This window comes from Mobula hypostoma, chromosome 4, assembly GCF_963921235.1.
Source record: "Mobula hypostoma chromosome 4, sMobHyp1.1, whole genome shotgun sequence".
Classification (NCBI taxonomy): domain Eukaryota; kingdom Metazoa; phylum Chordata; class Chondrichthyes; order Myliobatiformes; family Myliobatidae; genus Mobula; species Mobula hypostoma.
In genome coordinates this window covers 153,494,354-153,518,326 of record NC_086100.1, presented here as the reverse complement: position 1 = coordinate 153,518,326, position 23,973 = coordinate 153,494,354, and the positions used below count along the sequence as shown (strand labels likewise).

The 23,973-nt window shown below is 40.5% G+C and overlaps 1 protein-coding gene across 1 annotated transcript in view; it reads right to left on the bottom strand.

The window, feature by feature from the left end:
• Positions 1 to 23,973, bottom strand: part of abraxas1 (abraxas 1, BRCA1 A complex subunit) — a 42,815-nt gene that overhangs the window by 9,707 nt on the left and 9,135 nt on the right. Inside the window, exons 3-8 of the mRNA XM_063046746.1 lie at positions 22,677 to 22,713; positions 20,026 to 20,092; positions 15,359 to 15,552; positions 15,105 to 15,224; positions 9,938 to 10,022; positions 779 to 893 (exon numbers count right to left, since the gene is read on the bottom strand). Of these exons, the coding sequence (XP_062902816.1) occupies positions 779 to 893; positions 9,938 to 10,022; positions 15,105 to 15,224; positions 15,359 to 15,552; positions 20,026 to 20,092; positions 22,677 to 22,713 (618 nt within the window). The remainder of the gene's footprint in view (positions 1 to 778; positions 894 to 9,937; positions 10,023 to 15,104; positions 15,225 to 15,358; positions 15,553 to 20,025; positions 20,093 to 22,676; positions 22,714 to 23,973) is intronic.

Below are 23,973 nucleotides of genomic sequence, written 5' to 3'. Positions count from 1 at the left end.
CCCACAGGTCCTATTTTATCTCCTGAGTACTGCCAGCATTTACAGTTTTTGCAAATTATAATTACAAGAAAATCTGCAAATGCTGGGAATCCAAAGCAACACACACAAAATGCTGGAGGAACTCAGCAGTTTAGGCAGCATCGATGGAAATGAATAAAGAGTTGACGTTTCAGGCTGAGACCCTTCTACAGTTTTTGCTTTGGTCCAATGAACATCACAAGCAGTCTAACGTCCAACAATATCTTTGTGGATAGCATTCATGGGTTGTTACTGAAAGTACAGTAATTATCTGTAGTTGCTTTTAAATTGTATGTAACAATGCATGCATTCTTTGAAACATTTGAACTATCTGAAAACCTAATATGAATAACTTATAATTAGAGAACATTATTCTATACCTCTTCTATAATAACACAATTTCAATAATTAGTTTCTGATCCTGAAGACCATCAAGTTGGTTTATTAAATTTACTCTAGTTCCCACTTTAAAATATTAGTGTCCTGTAATGACTGTAATATTGGTACAGATTCACTCCAGCTTACCAATGCCTGACTAATGTACCGCCTGGATTTATGAGCAAGCATTTGAGTTACTGGCAGGGTGGATTTGCCAGCTGCTGCAAGACTATAGGCAATTTTCTGTTGGTTGGGAACTCTGTTCCCACAAGTTGTGAATCGCTTGTTTACAAATAGCTCACAGGAATGGAACCCTGCCACAACCCAGGAGGACTTGTACTGTTCTATAAAAATAATTGCTTATGATACAAGAAGTTCTTACCTTGAATCACTGTGCATAACTGTTTCTTCTTTGATACCTTCTCTCTCAGTCCTTGCACATCAGCAAGTAAACATTCCACTGTGCGTTCACTCTCTTCTACCTTTGAACAAGCAGTCTATGACCATGTGGGATTTAAGTAATGAAAATAGGGAATTTATTAAATACATATATTGAATGTCTTGGGGTGAAATACATTGCTTTTACCAAAACAATACTTTTAAGTCTTACTGTGATAATTGCACCCTACAAATAGCATAAAACTCTGACTAGAGTCTTTCTTATTAACTCCAATTGGTACACAATAATCTGTTTAAATCATTTCTCATTCTCCATTCACTGGCACAATTTACTGTTTATAAGTCATGAAAGCTTCAGGCAGAGTAAAATAGTCACCTCTACATGGGAAAAGCATTTTACAGGAATACATCATTTTGTTGCAATCAGAGACACTGACTTGAGGCAAGCCATAGTAAGAATGAACGATTGACGAGATAGATGGTAACTGTCTGGGAGCAGGGAAAACAGCGTCAGCATTAGGTTATGTGATGAACATAAACTAATCACATCTGTGGGGAAAATGTATGCAGATAGTTAATTAACAAAAAAATTAATGTTTTATGAAAATAATTACTAATGACACAAGAGGTTTGGTTTGGCAGAGGACTAAAAGATGATGAAGAAAAACAGATTTGTGGAATGGGATGATAGGTGAAAGGTACACATTCATAGAATGAGCTTCCAGAGCTTGTTGTACAGGCAGGTACAGTTACAATGATTTTAAATGACATTTAGACAGGTTAATAAATAGGAATAGTTTAGAACATAGAACATAGAAAAGCACAGCACAGTACAGACCCTTCGGCCCACAATGTTGCGCCGACCCTCAAACCCTGCCTCCCATATAACCCCCCATACACCTGTCTAGTAGTCTCTTAAACTTCACCAGCGTATCTGCCTCCACCACTGACTCAGGCAGTGCATTCCACGCACCAACCACTCTCTGAGTAAAAACCTTCCTCTAATATCCCTCTTGAACTTCCCACCCCTTACCTTAAAGCCATGTCCTCTTGTATTGAGCAGTGGTGCCCTGGGGAAGAGGCGCTGGCTATCCACTCTATCTATTCCTCTTATTATCTTGTACACCTCTATCATGTCTCCTCTCATCCTCCTTCTCTCCAAAGAGTAAAGCCCTAGCTCCCTTAATCTCTGATCATAATCCATACTCTCTAAACCAGGAAGCATCCTGGTAAATCTCCTCTGTACCCTTTCCAATGCTTCCACATCCTTCCTATAGTGAGGTAACCAGAACTGGACACAGTACTCCAAGTGTGGCCTAACCAGAGTTTTATAGATCTGCATCATTACATTGCAACTCTTAAACTCTATCCCTCGACTTACGAAAGCTAACACCCCATAAGCTTTCTTAACTACCCTATCCACCTGTGAGGCAACTTTCAGGGATCTGTGGACATGTACCCTCAGATCCCTCTGCTCCTCCACACTACCAAGTATCCTGCACTTTACTCTGCCTCGGAGTTTGTCCTTCGAAAGTGTACCACTTCACACTTCTCTGGGTTGAACTCCATCTGCCACTTCTCAGCCCACTTCTGCATCCTATCAATGTCTCTCAGCAATCTTTGACAGTCCTCTACACTACCTACAACACCACCAACCTTTGTGGCGTCTGCAAACTTGCCAACCCACCCTTCTACCCCCATATCCAGGTCGTTAATAAAAATCATGAAAAGTAGAGGTCCCAGAACAGATCCTTGTGGGACACCACTAGTCACAATCCTCCAATCTGAATGTACTCCCTCCACCACGACCCTCTGCCTTCTGCAAGCAAGCCAATTCTAATCCACCTGGCCAAACTTCCCTGGATCCCATGCCTTCTGACTTTCTGAATAAGCCTACCGTGTGGAACCTTGTCAAATGCGTTACTAAAATCCATATAGATCACATCTACTGCACTACCCTCATCTATATGCCTGGTCACCTCCTCAAAGAACTCAGGCTTGTTAGACACGACCTGCCCTTCACAAAGCCATGCTGACTGTCCCTGATCAGACCATGATTCTCCAAATGCCCAGAGATCCTATCTCTAAGAATCTTTTCCAACAGCTTTCCCACGACAGACGTAAGGCTCACCGGTCTATAATTACCCGGATTATCCCTACTACCTTTTTTGAACAAGGGGACAACATTCGCCTCCCTCCAATCCTCCGCTACCATTCCCGTGGACAACAAGGACATAAAGATCCTAGCCTCGCCTCGTGGAGCAGCCTGGGGAATGTTCCGTCAGGCCCTGGGGACTTATCCATCCGAATGTATTTTAACAACTCCAACACCTCCTCTCCCTTAATATCAACATGCTCCAGAACATCAACCTCACTCATATTGTCCTCACCATCAAGTTCCCTCTCATTGGTGTATACCGAAGAGAAGTATTCATTGAGGACCTTGCTCACTTCCACAGATTCCAGGCACATCTTCCCACCTTTATCTCTAATCGGTCCTACCTTCACTCCTGTCATCCTTTTTTTCTTCACATAATCGAAGAATGCCTTGGGGTTTTCCTTTACCCTACTTGCCAAGGCCATCTCATGCCCCCTTCGTGCTCTTCTCAGCCCCTTAAGCTCCTTTCTTGCTTCCCTATATTCCTCAATAGACCCATCTAATCCCTGCTTCCTAAACCTCACGTATGCTGCCTTCTTCCACCTCACTAGATTTTCCACCTCACTTGTCACCCATGGTTCCTTCACCCTACCATTCTTTATCTTCCTCACTGGGACAAATTTATCCCTAACATCCTGCAAGAGATCTCTAAACATCGACCACATGTCCATAGTACATTTCCCTACAAAAACATCATCTCAATTCACACCCACAAGTTCTAGCCTTACAGCCTCATAATTTGCCTTTCACCAATTAAAAATTTTCCTGTCCTCTCTGATTCTATCCTTTTCCATGATAATGCTAAAGGCCAGGGAGCAGTCGTCACTGTCCCCCAGATGCTCACCCACTGAGAGATCTGTGACCCAACCTGGTTCATTACTTAGTACTAGATCTAGTATGGCATTCCCCCTAGTTGGCCTGTCCATATACTGTGACAGGAATCCACCCTAGGCACACTTAACAAACTCTGCCCCATCTAAACCCTTGGAACCAATCAGGTGCCAATCAATATTAGGGAAGTTAAAGTCACCCATGATAACAACCTTGTTATTTTTGCACCTTTCCAAAATCTGCCTCCCAATCTGCTCCTCTGTATCTCTGCTGCTACCAGGGGGCCTACAGAATAGCCCCAATAGAGTAACTGCTCCCTTCCTGTTCCTGACTTCCACCCATACTGACTCAAAAGAGGATCCTGCTACATTATCCATCCTTTCTGTAGCTGTAATAGGATCCCTGACCAGTAATGCCACCCCTCCTCCCCTTTTTCCGCCCTCTCTATCCCCTTTAAAGCACTGAAATCCAGGAATATTGAGAATCCATTCCTGCCCTGGTGCCAGCCAAGTCTCTGTAATGGCCACTACATCATAATTCCATGTATGTATCCAAGCTCTCAGTTCATCACCTTTGTTCCTGATGCTTCTTGCATTGAGGTACACACATTTCAGCCCTTCTACCTTACTGTCTTTACACCGTTTATTCTGCTTCTCTTTCCTCAAAGCCTCTCTATATGTTAGATCTGGCTTTACTCCATGCACTTCTTTCACTGCTCTATCGCTCTGGGTCCCATCCCCCTTGCAAATTAGTTTAAACCCTCCCGAACCATGCCAGCAAGGATATTGCTCCCCCTCGAGTTCAGGTGCAACCCATCCAATCTGTACAGGTCCCACCTTCCCCAGAAGAGATCCCAATGATCCAAAAATCTAAAACCCTGCTCCCTGCACCAACTCCTCAGCCATGCATTCAACTGCCATCTCCTCCAATTCTTACCATCACTGTCACGTAGCACTGGCAGCAACCCTGAGAACGCCACCCTTGAGGTCCTGTTCTTCAGCCTTCTGCCTAGTTCCAGAAACTCCAGTCCTCACACTTCAGGACCTCATCCCTCTTCCTGCCTATGTTGTCGGTCCCAACATGTATCACGACTTCTGGTTGCTTTCCCTCTCGTACCAGGATGTCATGCACCCGGTCAGAGACATCCCGGACCCTGGCACCCGGGAGGCAACAAACCATGCGGGTGTCCTTCCCATGTCCACAAAATCTCCTGTCTGCTCCCCTGACTATAGAGTCTCCAATGATGACAGCTCTCCTGTTCTTCGTCCCACGCTTCTGCACCACCAGGTCAGACTCAGTGCCGGAGGCCCTGCCACCGTGGCTCACACCTGGTCGGTCATCCCCGTCAACAGTATCCAGGACAGTGAACTTATTATTCAGGGGAATGGCTACAGGGGTGCTCTGCACTACCTGTCTGCTCACCTTCGCTTTCCCCGCTCTGACTGTCACCCAACGTCCTGCTTCCAACAGCCAAGGTGTGACTATCTCCCTGTAGCTCTCATCTATGACTACCTCATTCTCCCTTATGAGTCGAAGGTCATCCAGCTGCTGCTCCAGATTCCTTACACAGTCTTCCAGATCGCCCAGCCGTATGCACTTCTGGCAGATGTGACTCTGCGGGAGAGGGGCGTTTCCCTAAGACTGCCACATCTCACATGAGATATACATCACCGTCTCAGGAGACATTGTAAAGACTTAACTGCAAGCAAACTTGTCTTCCGCCTCTTCTTGTCGAAGCCTCTCGAGTCAAAGCCTCAAAGCTCCACTCCTTCACTGGCCCACTCACTCACTGGCCGCTTTCCACAGGCCACTTCACTTGAGCTATCCCTCTATTTATCTGTTTGAGCTTTTCAAAATGCTTGGTCACCTGACCTCGATTGCCCAATTCACTGCTTTCTGCTGAGTCTGAGCTATTCAAATCTTGATTGTCTAATCAACGGCTTTCTGCTGATCTATTCAAATCTTGCTTGACTTGATTGCACAGACCAGCTGCCAAAACTGCCAGAATCTCTCGAGTCAAAGCCTCAAAGCTCCACTCCTTCACTGGCCCACTCACTCACTGGCTGCTTTCCACAGGCAATATATGGAGAGATATGGGCCAAATGCAGGCAAATGAGACCAGGTCAGGAAAGCATGGATGAGTTGGGCCAAAGGACATTTTCTGTGCTATATAACTCATGACTGATGTAGAAAAACCTCTGGAAGGAAAAACTGAAGTAGGAGGATACATTCAAAAGGGATATTGAACAAATAGAAATCTACGAGAAAATATATCGTAGATGCTAGAAATCGGCAAATAAAAAGTTAGAAATATACAGGAGATCAGGAAGTGGAAAGAGAAACAGGATTAACATTTCAGGTTAATGACTTTTCATCAGTTGCCCCTGAACCTTCCAGAATGGGAATAAGTTTGTTCCAACCTGCCAATGCCAGTTCTTTTAGAGAATTAACCACGTAGTCATTTCACCTGTTTTTTTTCCACAGCACAAGCTTTTCCTTTACAATTTCCCTTTGTAAATTACAGTTGGATATAAATCACTGACCTTTCTCAAAGCGTATTACAGATACAGATTATAACCATTGGATAAGAACCATTTTGTTGAAAATATTAGTGAAAAATAATGGATGGGCCTTTGACCTGCAGGTATACCCATTGTTGTTTCTTTTGGGCTGATAACTTTTCTCTTCCACTAATCTGATGACAAATGGAAAATAGAGTCATTGAATACTACAGTACAGAAATGGGCCCTTTCGGCCCACCTGTCCAAGCTGACCATGATGCATAGCCCTTTTGTTTGCATTAGATCTGCATCCCTTGACACCTTTCCTAGCCAAGCACCTTTCAAACATTGTAAATTTATTTGCTTCCACCACCTCCTCTGGCAGTTTGTTCCAAATAGCCATCACCCTGTGTATGGAAAAACCTACCCCTCAAATTATTCCTCTTTCAGCGCCTTAAACCCGTGACTTCTAGCTCTAGAATCCCTCCTCTCCGCAAAAAGACTGGTCTCTCATAATTCTATAAATCTCTATAAAGTCATCCCTCAATCTCTAATGTTCCAGGGAAAATAAACCCAGCCTAGCCATTCTCTCCTTATAACTGCATGTCTGTTGCCTGTCTGTCGAATATTTTCTGCACTTCCTTCATTACCACCACATCCTTTGGCATTATGGTGACTAATACACAATACTCCAATGTTTTGTACAGTTGCAACAATGTTTTGTACAGTCCCAACTCTTATACTCAGCACCCTGCCTACGAAGGCAAGCATACCAAATATCTTCCTAACATATTCACCTGTGTCCCACTTTCAGTGAGACATGGAATTCCTGAGGTCCCTGCCATTTACTCAATATAACTCATCAGAATTGGACTTCCCAAAGTGTATTAGCTCAAACTAGCCTGAATTAAATTCCATCAGCTGCTTATCATCCTTTAATTACAAATCATGAACAATAAAACATGAACGCTTAAAGCCATGATGAACTGTACTCTACCAAAGGATCTCATTACCCCACTGCTTGAAATCATGTCAAACTTGAGGACTGAGGAATTGAAATTTGGGAGAAGAATTAAAAAATAATCTTGTATCCTAAATTTTTAATGCATAATAGTTTACACTTCCAAACTAAACCAGCGGAATGCTGATTTCTCAAACTGGCCATGAAGATGTCATTTAATTATACAGAAATTAACGTGTAAATAAGTACATAAACATAATGAGACATCTTTTTGATGGGATTATGGGCACTAATTAACCTTATCCAGCATTGAGATATGGAGACAATGAGCTATAAAATCCTATATTTGCATACTGCTAACGATTTATGACAAATCGTACAAGGTAACTATTATGGAATAACAGAAACTAAAGTACAAGGTTGCACAGGTAAGCTATTCTGGATAAATAGATCTGAAAATACACAAACTGAGCAAATAAAAATGAACCAAAACAGTAAGATCCAACACAATAGTGTTTTGACAAACTTTCTGCTGAAAGATTATTGGATCAAGGCATGAATTATTTTGTTCTCTTCCATGTGCAGCTTAATCTGAGTACTTCCAGTTTTTCTAATTTTCCTGTGGTCCTTATCAGCCAAAAGCGTAGCTTGAATAAATAAACAAACATTCTATAAAAGCAATCATATCATTTTGGAGTGGATTACTTTACACTATTGTTTTAAAAAAAAAATCATAAGAGTTTTTACTTTTTTGGAGATACAGCGCTGATCAGGCTCTTCTGACCCAATGAGCCATGCCATCTAACAACCCACCTACCTAACACCAGCGTAATCACAGGACAACTTATAATGACCAATTAATCTGCTAACTGGAATGAGAGGAAACCAATGTGGTTCCAATTGAACTTCGAACTACAATGCCCTGAGCTGGAATAGTGTTGCACTACCCACTTTGCTACCGTGACACCCACTTGACTGAAAGTTGTCATAATACCAAACTAGTAATTACGTCAGGATTTCATCAGCATTGAACCTGCACTGAGCCAGCAAATTATTTGCATTCACTCCCAGTAGGTGAACTAGTGCCACCAAGTTACCCATGCTGTTGGATGATTGGAAAAACCTTAACTTGGAGTGAAGGAAAGAACAATAGGAAACATTTTACATTGGAGGTAGGTAGGTGGGCTGGTAGATGGTAATATGCTTGAAGAGTGTTACAGTGACAACTTGCCACAAAATTAGACCCAGCCTAATCCTCGCAACAGGTTATCAAGTCTTGCACTGAAAAAAATGTATGATTCTTTTAAAAACATCCATGTTAGACTTTAAAACTACATGCTGACCATCATCCCAATGAAAACTTATGGAGGCTGCTGCTTCTTATCTGACTGAATATTGTTCTGCAAGTGCATCAAACGACATTTTAAATGACAATCAGAATTGTGGGGTTTTCTGATGCTACCAGCTCCAGCCCAGTTCCCTCTGTTATGACTTTGTTACAGGAGGTAGAATCATCTTCTGGCTGTACACCCAACATGAGAAAAACTCTGCAGAACTTGACTTAGCAGATCAGTCTGCACAGTGTAAATGGAAGTCTGTGCAATGATCTACCCAGTTTTACTTCACAACATAGCAAATCAATCATTGTGCAGTTTTGGACATCCACTTCCTACAGAATTTACTAATATGATCTGAAGAACAGTTTGGCACAGATCTTTGCTTGCTTTTCACTAACTGCCCACCAACAACATATACTTAGTACTTAATTTCAGAACCTTCCCCAACCCAGCACCTGAAGTAGTTAGCTCTGTTATAGGATATGATTCCACACTTTAGTCTTGCCCTAACTTTACTTTGCTTGAGGTTACTCAGTCCCAGGTATACACCGACATAAACCAACCATTAAATCCATGAATTTCCTACTCTGTTGAACTGATAGCAGAATCTAAAACTAGGGTTCTTAAAGAAAAGACAGGGAGCATTGCATTGATCGTATAGTAAGTTGAGTAAATTATACAGAAAAATACATGATAGATCAATTAATTTTAAACCAACAATAAATCTTTGATAGCCCTGGAACCAAAGATGGTGCATGGAGCCAAGATGAACATCAGTCACAATCTGAATGAGTGGCAGAAAATACAAAGGAATCAATGGCAGACTCCTGTCCCTACGTTTTTGTAAACAGGAGAGCATTTGTCTGATTCTCTGTTTATACTAATGTTTTAATCGCAGCAGGCACAACTTGCTTTAACAATGTGAAGGTGTCACTCTCATCCTACTACTACTCTTGAAAATAGAAGCATTGACAAAGGCTACAGTTTAGTCATTTTGGAACGAATGTAGGGTTGAAAGACTGGGAAGGAGAGAATTTGAACAGCTGACCTCTACAGTGAAGGTTAAAATTCTAATCATCGTATAATTTATGCTGAGTAATGAAATATAAAAACATTTATATTTTGTAATTCCAAAGCAAACTTTAATCAATTCCATCTCAAATATGAAAAATGGCAGAATTCATTTTAGTTATCAATTTTCTGACAAACCTTAAGACGTTGAGTATTAGAACAATGAACAGAGTGTAAACAGAACAGCTCTGTAAAATAACTAAGGATAAATGTCTTTCCCTTAGAGTGAAATGTGAAATACTGGTATCAGAACAATAGAATTTAACAAATTTATTCCAGTTACCTTCAGTTCCTCTTGCAGTGTATTATATATGCATTTAATTCTCTGAACCTCTTTTAAGGACCCATGCTGATCAAAAAATGCGCATCTGAGGGGTTTAAAAAAAAGTTAAGTAAATTTATTCTGCTTTCAATTTATCCTATTCATCATTTCGTCATTTATAAAATAACCAAGCTCTTTTACCCAAGAAGAATGTTAAACAATAAGTACATTAACCTGCCCATGAGATGCTTTAATTAACCTGAATATCTGACAGTTGTATTATTTTGGTCTACATCAATTATTGATCCAGGCTCAGTCACTGATTAATTAAACTTTAATTTCTTTCAACTCATTAATTCTTACAGCTCAGCATTCAATTGTATGTTTAGCTGAGAATGATGCAGGGCCTTAGCTAAGATCTTGCATTATGTATACTGTAATTTCCATTCTCCAGACCAATGAAGGTCAATTCTTCCATTTTCCAGAAGATACAATGAGGAAAACCCTAATGAAACACAGCTAATTACTAACCAATGATCTACATTCAACGCATTGGTGAGAGAATACATGGTCTAGTGAAATTAAATCGATTTTCAAACATAACTAATAAAGAAAGTTCTTGATTATGGTTCTAGTTTCACTTTATGAATCAGTGTTCTTTGCAGGAGAAAACACCTGCTTTGCTCAACAATTAGAAGTTATTTTAATTCTGAATGCATGTCCTCAGAGTGCGCTAATAACATTATTTCAAACTGCCTTGGCTTATTTGAAATAGTTAATAGCATTTTGTTTGGTTCCAGTTTATAATTGCAATTCAGATTTCAAAATATTGTTTGAAACCTTGTGCACTAAATTTAAATCAATAAGAGCATTTTAATGTATGTTAGCCTGAAATCTCTACTAAACAAAAAGGAAAAATACCTAGAATGCACCATATATGAAATCCATCTTCAATCTTGAAGTAACAGAAAACTAATGTCTACACCAACTATCATTCTCAATTCCTTCAACAATGCAATAAATATTCTGCATGAAATCACTTGCTTAATCAATGCAATGTACCATTTTTTTTGCAAAAGACCATTCATGACATGGAATCCACCATCCAGATGATCTATCAGGAATTTTTTTAGGACAAATCCCAGAAGGACATGCATCCTCACTGAGCAACTTTTATTCATGTCATACTGCACTGAAAGCAAATGTGTTTAATTTTACTTACCGTCCTCATTCCCATTTTGGCAACATTGCTGAATGATGTAAAATTAAGGGACTCATATATCCTGCAGTTCAACTTTGTTAAAAACTTAAACATACTTTGAGGTTAAGGCAATTTCAGTACTATTACTGCCATTTATTTTTACCTGGAGTCTTTAAACAACCCACTATTTACCATTATACTACCTGAGAGAGAAGTTACCAAATTTATTTTCTGTAAACTTAATACAGTATTACTGTTTAATCAATAAGAACATAAACAGAAGTTAAGCCACTCGGTTCCCTAGGCCTGATCTGCTATTCATCAGTATCTTCAACCACAGCTATATTCTCCTATAAAATCCTCACTTCCCTTAATCACTTTAGTTTCAGAATTGCTGTTTTGAACACAAATGATCACTTTCTCATTTGTTTTAGATGAGGGAAAACATCCTCTCCAAACTAGCATTTTTAAGCCCTTGTTGAATTTAGCATATTTCAAGGAGTTCACATTTCATTCTTTCAAACTCAGCAGAAATGAAGACCAGTCAACTCAATCTCTCATTGCAGTAGTGGGCAACTCTCGTAGGAATCAATCTTGTGGACCTTTGCTGCACTCTTTCTATGTAAGCATATCTTTTAAGTAGGAAACCAAAATTGCTTTTCCTGGCAAAGATTTTTCTTTGGGTTTAATATTAACTATTTTTTCCTGTAATGCTTTTTTTGTGATAAGGACTATATCAATTGCGGATATAGTTAATAATTAAAAATAATCTATTTTAAAGGTATCAAGCAGTTTGTTTCTGGCCATATGATAACTTTATCATAATTGTATACAGCTTCGACACAAAAAACACTTCTAAAACCTTATATACCCATTATTTATTTATTTGTTTGTTTCCCTTTTTTTTCTCTCTGTCCCTCTCACAATAACTCCTTGCCTGCTTTCCATCTTCCTCTTCCTCTAGTGCTCCCCTCCCTTTCTTTCTTTCTCCCCAGGCCTCCTCTCCCATGATCCTCTCCCTTCTCCAGCCTCATATCCCTTTTGCTAATCAACTTTCCAGCTCTTAGCTTCATTCCTCCCCTTCTTGTCTTCTCCTATCATTTCAGATTTCCCCCTCCCACTTTCAAATCTCTTACTAACTCTTCTTTCAGTTAGTCCTGACGAAGTGTCTCGGCCCGAAATGTCGACTGTACTTCTTCCTATAGATGCTGCCTGCCTGCTGCGTTCCACCTGCATTTTGTATGTGTTGCTTGAATTTCCAGCATCTGCAGATTTCCTCGTGTTTGAATACACTACCTTACTACCTACAAAATGATGCCATGGCTGCAATAGCTAAAATTACCGTGAACATGTGGGGAAAATTTGAAACACCAAACAAGGAAGAGAGGAACGCTTTGTAAGTCTGTTAAAAGCCAGTTGCCAAGGAATGGAACTGGTTAGACACCAATTCAAAACCGGACAAAGCAAGACATTTAATAAACACAAGAGATTTTACAGATGCTTGAAATACAGAGTAACACACATAAAATGCTGTAGGACCTCAGCAGGTCAGGAAAATACAAGTAAAAAACAAAATTTAGGAGAATGAGAGGTTTTCTTATACTTTAAGGACTAGACAAAGTAAATATAAAGATGATGTACCTCTTGGTTAGGGTATCTAGAAACAAGTATTTCAAAACTGATGGAAGGTCATTAACCTGAAATGCTAACACCGTTTTACTCCCTTTAAAGGTGCTGCACAACCTGCTGAGTACTACCAGCACATACAGTACTTTATTTTCAAGTTTCTAGCATCTGCAATGTTCTGCTTTTCAATATTCATGAGAGATTCGGGAAATGAAAGGAAGTATGAAATGGCAAATCAGGTACAAGGAGTGGGATGGCCGCCTCCTGTTTCTAATGTTCTGAAGAGGACCCTGAACCATTGCCATTTCTAATAACAATACATCTGTGCTCTAATTTTTTCCCTAAATCATTTACAAGATAGAAACCTGCTTATAATACAACAGAATTACAAGGATTTGTAAACTGAATCAGTTACAAAATTTTATAAATACAAACTGTCCAAGTAGGTCCATTGTGTCTGCCTGCTTTTGCCCCATTGAACTCATATCCACATATCTTGACTCCATTTTATCCCCCTTGATTCAGCCCTTTCTCACCGGCATCTGTGACATTTCACATGCTCTTGATCTCTTCAACAACCTTCAATTCCCTGGCCCTAATCACCTCATTTTTACCATTTATGCCTAATCCTTATATACTTCTATTTCCCCTCCGGAACCCCCTAAAGCTCTCCGCTTCTTTCTTGACAACAGTCCCCTCAATCATCACCCTTCTGTCTGCTGGAACTGGCCTTCACACTCAACAATTTTTCTTCCGGATCCTCCCACTTTCTACAAACCTAAGGTGTATCCATGGGCATCCACATGGGCCCAAGCTATACCTGCCTTTTTGTAGGTTGCGTGGAACTGCCCATGTTCCAAGCCTTCTCTGGTAAAACTCCCCAACTCTTTCTGCACAACACTGACGACTGCATTGATGTCGCTTCATGCACCCATTCTGAGCTTATTAATTTCATCAACTTTGTCTCCAGCTTCCACTCTGCCCTTAAATTCACTTGGTCCATTTCTGACATCTCTCTCTCTCTCTCTCCTTTCTAGATCTCTGTCACCATCTCTGGGGACAAACTATCTAAAATCTTTTCTAAACCAACCTTGACTATACTTCTTCCCACCCTGTCACCAATAAAAGAAGCTATTTCCTTTTCTCAGTTCCTTCATCTCTGCTACGCATTTGTTACCAGAATGAGGCTTTCCTTTCCAGAACATTAGAGGTCTTCCTTCTTCAAAGAACAGGGTTTTCCTTCCTCCACCATTGATGCTGCACTCACCCACATCTCCTCCATTTCCCAGACATCCACACTCACCCCATCTTCCTGCCTCCTTAACAGTCAGAGTTCCTCCTGTCCTTATCTACCTTACCATGAACCTCCGAGTCCACCACAATATACTCCGCAACTTCCACCAACTACATCCTACCACCAAACATCCTTACCTCCCCCACTTTCCATTTTCTATAGGGGGTCGCTGTCTCTGTGATTCCCTCGTCCATTCATCCCTCCCCACTAATCTCCCTCCTGGCACTTATCTCTGCAAGCAGAAGTGCTACATCTGCCTATTCACCTCCTACCTTACTTGCAATCAGGGCCCCAAATAGTCCTTCTAGGTGAGGCAACATTTTACCTGTAAATCTGTTGGGGTGGCCTGCTGTATCCAGTGCTCTCGATGTGGACTCCTCTACATTGGTGAGACCCGACATAGCCTAGGGTACCACTTTGTGGAGCATCTTCGCTCCATCAGCAACAAGTAGATTTCCTGGTGGCCAACCATTTTAATTTCAATCCTTACTCCCATTCGGACATGTCAATCCACAGTCTCCTCCACTGTCACAATGAGGCCACTCTAAGGTCCGAAAAACAACACCTCATATTCCGTCTAGGTAGCCTCCAGCCTAATGTCATGACCACCAATTTCTCTAACCCAGAAGGTTGCAACCTGAAAATTCGACTCTTCATTCCTTTCCATAGTTGCTGCCTGACCCGCTGAGTTCCTCCAGTATTTTGTATATTACTCTGGATTTCAAGTATATGCAGAGTTTCTTATATTTAGGACTTCATCTCAACATTTCAAAACAATTAGACTACTTGGTAAATTCAAATCTGTAAAGTGTCAAAATGACCTACATCCAGCAGATGGCAGCAACATAATTGCAGGTTCAGCAAAGGCACAGTTCTGCAAAAGAAACTAAACATTACCCACCCATAGCCACATTTATTCTTTCACCAAATCAAGCAGAAGAGTCCCTGCATCTCTCCACTTCCCATTCCCCTCCCAAGTCAAGGCTAAGCTTTTTGAGACACTAGCCACATTCCACCGTATCAACTCCAGTTAACTCAACAAAATAGGGGAGAACAGAGTTTTCTACCTGTGTTTCTTCATTGCTCGACAGTAACCCCCAGCATCACTGGGTCCAGAAAATGTTTTATAATCTTGTTGTTCAAACATTCCTAGATTGGTCACAGATACAGGTATTGGCTGAACGAAACTGCATTTGAGAGAGAAAGATAAACATTAACTTCAAATATTATTAAAATGTGGACTACAAAAATAATTATTTCTACTACAGTTCAGAAATGGACTAGCTGACAACATTGCTGAAAGAAATGTGGCATTACTCACGTTTCTTGTGGATCATACAGTGTATACTCCAGATTGTGTGTGGAGCCATTCTCTCTGCTCAACTTGGTTGAAAGGAGAAAGAACACCAACTGTTGGTTTTTCAGATGCTTCTGAAGGGTCCTGTGAAGGAGACGTTCTCGGAATGTCATGGTCTGATTTGTGTTACGTCTGAACTTATACCAACCAATAACTTTCTAAGGGGGAAAAAGTATAAGTAGATTTAGATCTAAATCCAGGTTAAAAATAGGCGGGACAGCATGGAAGCGCAATATCACTTAAAATTTAAGCGTTTCAGCAAATAAGTCATTAATAACAGGGCTTGCTATCACTACGCATTATCTAACAGCTCCCCGACTACAGGCAACTCATTCAAAAATTAACCAATTACATAAATTGCACACAAATGTACACATCATACAGGATAATAAAACAGATCATAATTTAAACCTGAACTGCAAATATTCATTTTTAGGCTTTCTTTTAACCAATGTTTACTACAGGGCAACTATGAAATGATTAAATTTCCAACTGATCTACATCTCGTTATATTCTTTGACAACCTTCCTCTTTATCTACCACTCCACCTATTTTTGTATCACCTACAAGCTTAATCAGTAACCTACATTTTCATCCAAATCATTTACAGTATATATCACTATAACAAAAGCCTTGGCATTGATCCATGCAGAATACCACTGGTCTCACTTGTCCACTGCAGTACTGAAGTCCATATGGACAATATCCACTGCCCTATACTGAGCAGTTATCTTCATAACCTCAATTAAATCAAGCTCATAAGACATGACCTCCCCCACACAATGTCGCGGTGACTATCCCTAATCCCCAGTTGTTAAACAAAGAAACATTGGCTATTCTCCAGTCGAAATCTTTCCAGTGGTGAAGGAGGGAGTACAAAGATATTTGTCAGAGGCCCTGCAATGTCTTCTCTTGCCTCCTTCAGTCATCTGGGATATATCCCAGAAGGCCCAGGGGTCTTATCCACCTTAAAGTTCTTCAAGAGACCCAATACCTTCTCCTTCTTGATATCAACACACCCTAAAACATGAATATATCCACCTCGATCTTACTATTCTCCATAACAAATACCAACGTGAATACTTGTTTAATACCTCACAAACTTCCTGTCTCCAGGCATAAATCAAAGGTGAGGCCACCTTCTGGGTGGAGGAGAACACCTCATATTCCATCTGGGTAGCCTCCAACCTGATGGCATGAATATCAATTTCTCCTTCCTTGAAAAGAAATATATTCCTCTCCCCCCCCTCCTATGCCCCACTCTGGCCTCTTACCTCTTCTTACCTGCCTATCCACCCACTGCCACTCCTCCCCGGGTCCACTCCTCTTTCCTTTTCGCCTAATGTCCACTCTCCCCCCAATCAGATTCCTTCCTCTCTAGCCCTTTACCTTTCCCACTCACCTGGTTTCACCTATTACCTTCCAGCTATCCTCCACCCCCACCCCCAGCTTTTTATTCTGGGGTCATCCCCATTTCTTCCTAGTCCTGAAGAAATGTCTCAGCACAAAACATTGACCATTTATACATTTTCACAGATGCTGCCTGACTTGCTGAGTTCACCTAGCATTTTGGGTGTGTCGCTTTGGATTTCCAGCATCTGCAGAATTTCTCATTTATAATTTCTGATTCATGCATTTCTCATCCTAAGGCACATAAACTTAATTACGTATTCAAAAAAGGCAGCTGCACACTTTGAAAGCAACCAAATTATATTTAAAGATACGAGGGGTGACTCATAAGTTTGTGGCCTAAGGTAGGAGTCAATTTTAGAAAACCTAGCACATTTATTATTCCTACATTTACACACTTAGTCCAGCGGTCATGGAGCTTACGGATCCCTTCTTTGTAGAAGTCGGTGTCTTGGACCTCCAGAAGTGGTCCACAGCAGGGGTGATTGTAACAAGAGCTGTATAATTCATCTCCTTCTACCTTAGGCCACAAACTTATCAATCACCCCTGTTGTGGACCACCTGGAGGTCCAAGAAGCTCTCATTACATGCATGTGCAGTTCAACTCTGAGTGATAATGCAGAAAGTTTGGAGTTAATAACTCATCTCCTTCTACCTTAGGCCATGAACTTATCAATCACCCCTGCTGTGGACCACTTCTACAAAGAAGGGATCCGTATGTTCCACGACCACTGGACTAAGTGTGTACATGTAGGAGGGGACTATGTTGAAAAATAAATGTGTTAGGGTTTCTAAAATTGACTTCTTCTACCGTAGGCCACAGACTTATCAATCACCCCTTGTAGAATACATTTGATGAAAAATCCATATCTCCAGCCTTTGAATCTCAAAAGAGATGTTTAAGCTAAGTGAAATACTAACCTGAAGTTTATCAAGTGCTGACTCCCAATTAAAGAGCCAATTTAAGATATCAGGTAGGATAATTTACGACACTGAATACATTGCTTAGTGTCATAACTAGCAAAAGGCCAGATGAATCAGTTCAATTCCTTTCTTGGTTTTGGAGCATGTGCTTTTTCATCATCCTTAAATTGAGAAATTATTGAGGAGTCCCTCAACAATTCTCCTTTGGCTCCTCCCACTTTCTCCAAACTCTCGGGTTAGCCATGGGCACCCACATGGACCCCAGCTACGTGTCTGCCGCTTCGCTGGCTATGTAGAACAGTCCACATTCCAAGCCTTCCTTTGTAATGAAGTCTAGCTCCTCCTGCGCTGCACTGACAACCACATTTGTGCTGCTTCATGCACCCATATTGAGCTCGTCAATTTCATCAACTTCGCCTCCAACTTCTAACCTGGCCTTAAACTCACGTGATCCATTTCTGACACCTCTGTCTCCATATCTAGAGGCAAACTGTCTAACAACATTTTATAAACCGACTGATTCCCAATGCTATCTTGCCTTTACTTCTTCCTACCCTGTCTCCTGTAAAAATGCATTCATTTTTCTTAGCTCCTATTCTGTCCCAGGATGAGGCTTTCCTTTCCTCCACTATTAATGCTGCCTTCACCCACATCTCCTCCATTTCCCAGACATCCACGCTCACACCATCTTTCTGCTTTAACAGAGACAGAATTCCTCTTGTCCTCAACTACCAACCCATGAGCTTCCTCATTCAACACATTCTCCTCAAATTCCGTCATCATCAACAAACACGTCTTTACCTCACACACCCCCCCCAACAGGGATTGTTCACTCCGTGACTCCCTTGTCCATTCATCCCTCCCCACTAATCTCCCTCTTGGCCCTTATCCCTACAAGCTGCCAAAGTGCTACATCTGCCCATTCACATTCTCCCTCATCTCCACGTAGGGCCCCAGAGAGTCCCCTCCAGGTGAGGCAACACCGTGAATTTGTTGGGATCACCTATTGTATCCAGTGCTCCCAATATGGCTTCCTCTACATTGGTGAATCCCATAAATTGGGGGAAATTGCTTTGTCAAGCATTTCCGCTCCATCCGCCAAAAGTAGAATTTCCCAGTGGCCAACCATTTTAATTCCTAGTCCCATTCCCATATGTTGGTCCATGGCCTCCTTTTTAGCGATGATGAGGCCTGTCTTGGAGTGGAGGAGCAACACCTCATATACTGTCTATTCTGTCTGGATAGCCTTCAACCTGATGGCATGAACATTGATTTCTGCTTCCAGTAACATACCACTCCCTCTTCCATTCCCCACTTTGGACTTGTACCTCTTCTCCTCACCTGCTTATCACCTCCCCCCTGCTGCCCCTTTCTCTCATTGTTCTCACTCCTATCAGGTTCCTTCTCCAGCCCTTTACCTTTCCCACCTACCTGGTCTCACCTTTCTTCTAGCTAGTCCACCTTCCCCTCCCCCCACCTTTTTATTCTGGTGTCTTATCCCTTCCTTTCCAGTCCTGAAGGTCTCAGCCCGAAACATCAACTGTTTATTCATTTCCATAGATATTGTCTGACCGGCTGAGTTCTTCCAGCATTTTGGGCGTTGCTCCCAACTGAAGTGATGGATAACCCATGACGTGAATGTTTTAGTAGGCCTTAATATTTCCGACCATTTCAGAAACTAGAGGCAAATTTACTAAGATACAGTACAGCTAAATAGCATCCTGGCTTGATTCAACATTACGTTCTGAATGTTGTGCTTTGTTTGAACTAGACAAATGCAAAATATCACTAACATGGACCTTCATAAATTCCTGAAATAAGCAAATCTATACATTCAGACTGGTTGCAGTGAAATTTCACTTACACTGAATGCTCCTTAAAGGAAGTAGATGGGAACATTTTTTTATCATATCCTCTTTCTGGAATCATGACCTCACCTTTTATCACACTGAAATTTTAGAACCTGGTATTGCTGTTGTCACATCCAACATGACCAGGAGAGGTGCTTAGTATAGGGTCTAAATTTCCAACCATCAGAAATAGAACTCAGAGTTATCCCAAAAGGCGACAACAACTTTAGCAATTGGACTCAATTATATTAAATCAATTAAATGTTAAATCACAACTTCATATCACATTTTTTTTTCCAAATTTCATTCTATTAGGTTTCATATTTATCTGTAGCAATATCAGAAAAATATAGAACACACAATATTCAGTATATTTCAACATGAATGATTTAACAGTCAGTGTGTTCTAATGTTTCATTTCCTTATTGCTGACATTCTTGACAATACCTTTTCCTGATTTATCAGCACTTTCTGCAATGCTTTCTTGTCCACTTCACCAACAGCATTGTAAAAGCTGCAAAAGACAGACAGGACATTGGTAACATGATTTTAATTCACAAAGTGCTATAAATCTTGGCTCTTGCTTTCTATCTAATTTTATATCCTCTTTGGGCAGAATGCCCTCACTTACAATGTTGGGACTGTTTATTTTATCGCCCACTACACTAATGACAGATTTGGCACACCAGTGTGATTATGTAACACACCCAAGTGTGAAAACAGATCTTCATACCTGCAGACTGAAATAATAGTGTGTGAATAGATGGATTAATAAAGAATTGGACCAACAGGACACAGGTCACACATACGTTTCTTAAAATGTTCTCTATTATTCATACGTTCTATTATTAAGATTGAGTAACATTTTTACCCAAATGATGCTTTTGGAAGGTTGTACTGAGACCTTTGTTATAACCTCATTACTACAAGAGATAAAATGGTTCATGTTGCCTGGTCAGATTCGAATCAGTTTAATAGCACTGGCACGTCATGAAGTTTGTTGTTTTGGAGCAGCAGTACATTGCAATATATCACAATATAAAATAACATTTAAAACTATAAATTACAATAAGAATATAAAAAATAAATTAAATTACTGCAAACAGAGACCAAAAAAATTTTTAGAAGTTACAATGTATAGCACTGTACAAGAGTCTAAGGCACATATATATAGCTAGAGTGCCTAAGACTTTTGCACAGTATTGCATTTGTCAACATACAGAGCGCAAACTTGTAAATCTGGTGGGAGAAAAGGATGTTGGCAATGGCAAGGGTGGAGTGCCATGGGAGGGGTGTGGGACAGGTGGCAGACATGAAGTGCTGGGGGTGGGGATGTGGTACTGGTAGTACAGGTGCAGACACACCCAGCCCTGAGACAACAGGCAAAGTCATTTGAATCAAAGCAATTGCTTTATTGATCAGTACAGAATGTTTCTCTGGTGCTACCCATTCCTTCCCCTCTTCTTTCCCCTTTTCCCAACTACGATTCCCCTCCACCTGCTCCCTTCTCACTCATAGTCCACAACAAAGACCCATATCACAGGTTTACCATCATGTCATTAATTTTTTATTTTTATGGCAGCAGTAGTATAGTACAATATATAAAATCACTACAGAACTGTGCAAAGGTCTTAGGTACCCTAGCTACATATATGTGCCCAAGACATTTGCAGAGTACTGTAGCTGGACATTCCATTTTGTCTATTTGTCAACACTTTGTGGACAACAACTAAAGCAAGAAACTTCAAATCCTACCACAGAAACTACAGAACAAAATTCAGTAAACCTGACATTAAATAATCAAAATTGTCAGATTGTTGCAAAGCTCAATAGGTTCCCCAATGTCCTGTTAAATGAGACCCAATCTAACAATACATAGCCAAGAATATTTTTAAAAAGTAGGCCATACAACTCCTCAATCCTGCTTTGCTATTCAATGACCTGATCTTGGCCCCAATTCCACTTTCTTGATTGCTCTGCAAAATCTTCAAGCATCCTGTAAATACATAAGCTAACTTAATGGCCTTAATACAACTAGGAGCATTGTCCTCTCTTTCCAAGAGGAAATTAAATTTTTAAAAATGTTTCACCTTCAATAACAATACAAAAGGAATGCAAGAATTTTCCTATTTTCCTTTCACTCTCAAATTGCTTTCCCTCCACTGACAACTCAACTTGATAGGAATTACGTTTTTTTTTCTAAAAGTACCTATCTCGATGTGTCACAGCTTGGTATTGCAACTACTATGCCCAACACTGCAAGAAACTGGAGTCATGAATACAGCTCAGCACTTCATAGAAACCAGCCTTCCCTCCATAGGCTCTATTTACATACCTTCGATGCCTCAGTAAAGCAGCCAACTTAATCAAAGATCCCACATGCCCCAGACATTCTTTCTTCTTCCCTCTTCCATCAAGCAGAAGATACAAAAACCTGAAAACACATGCTACCACCAGGCTCAAGAACCATTTCCATCATCCCTTAATACAAGATGGACTCCTGACCTCACAATCTACCTTGTCATAGCTCTGCAACATACTGTCTGACTGCAAAGCACCTTGTGCAACTGTAACACTCTATTCTGCATTGTTTTCTCTTGTACTACCTTGATTTAGTGATGTGATGAAGTGATCTGTGTGGAAGACAGTTTTTCATCGTACCTCAGTACACATGAACCAGTTTACAAGCCCAACATTAGAAAGTAATCTTGAGTAAGAAGACAAACTATCTTGTGCCTATTAAAGCCCAGGTATTTATTTGACCTGAGGCAGTGAACTCACTCCCATTACCCATTTACTTTCGGAGTTCACGTTAGAATTGGAACAGAAACTATCCTGTAATTCAGGATTTCGTGTTTCAGTGCACAATGATGCTTTCAAATAAGATGTTTACAGAGTACAGAATTTATTTAATTTAAGCAGCACAAGTATGTTCCACAGACTCAGTTTGAAATTGCAAAAAAAAACCTCAAAACATAAAATAAAGCAGGTGTGTATTTTTCCATGAATCAAGTGAAAACTGAATGAACAATTCCCACTGGAATCAAGAGCTGTAAAATGATTAGGAGCAAGAGTAGCTATCAACTGAGCTCACGTACCTGAATAGCCAGTAACATGGAATATGTTTCTGTATATCTAGAGGGGAAAAATACATATCAAAGTTCAGAGGGGAGTAATAATTTTCACATGTAATACCAACTTCCAGGAGGGAAATTGTACAGAAGGGTCAGAGGGGATTCATGTTTTCATTTACAAAATCGTTCCCTTTATCCTTTAAAGGCCATTCACAGTTACATTCTGAGCGAGCTCAATTAATATCAGCAAATGACACCATACAAGTTACCCTGTCCTTAAATGGTTCTGTTACTCCAAACCTTTTCATTGACAAGAACATTAGCATTAAATGAAAAAAACCGACACTGGATAAACATGCTCAAATGTTTGTATCATGGTACATTTGCTGTTTAACCATTGTCTATTCCTGAAAGTAAAATAAGTAACACAAGTAAACCAAGTAATAACATTAAAAGTGAAACTCGCAAGTCTGTGACATATACAAATATAGTAAATCCATAAACAATGCAACACTTATTTTCGTATGAACATGCATACACACATACACATTAGAACACAGAAGAGTACAGAACAGGAACAGGCCATTCATCCCACAATGTTATGCTGAACCAGCTAAACAGCAAATCAAAAACACCCAAACACTAATTCCTACACCATGTCTATATCTTCCATCTTCCTTACATCCAGATGCCTATCCAAACATCTCTTAAAAGCCTCTAATGTACTTGTTTCTACCATCATACCAGGCAGTTCATCCTTAACAATATACTGTCTCCTTGCATTTGCCCTGCCAAGGTGCAACACCTCACATTTATCTGGGTTAAGCTCCATCTGCCTTTTCTCTGCCCATATCTGCAACTGACCTCTATCATGCTGACAACTCCACGAAGCCAGGCATCATCCACAAATTTATTAACCTACCCATCTACATTTTCATTGATGTCATTTACATACAAACAACAGAGGTCCCAGCACAAATCTCTGTGGAACTCCACTAATTACAAATCTCCAGCTCAAATAAGACCCTCTGTCTTCTATGTACAAGTCAGTCCTGAATCCAAACAGCCAATTTGCCACAGATCCTATGCAAATTAATCTTCTGGATTAGCCTCCCATGAGGAATTTAGTCAAATGCCTTACTAAAATCCATGTAGACAACATTCACTTCCCTACCCTCAACAATCTCTTTTGTCACCTTGTCAAAAAACTCAAATCAAATTGTTAAGCATGACCTGCCATGCACAAAACCATGCTGGCTCTCCCTAATTAAATGAGGGTTTCTAAATGCTCAGATATCCTATCCCTAAGAATTTTCTCCAG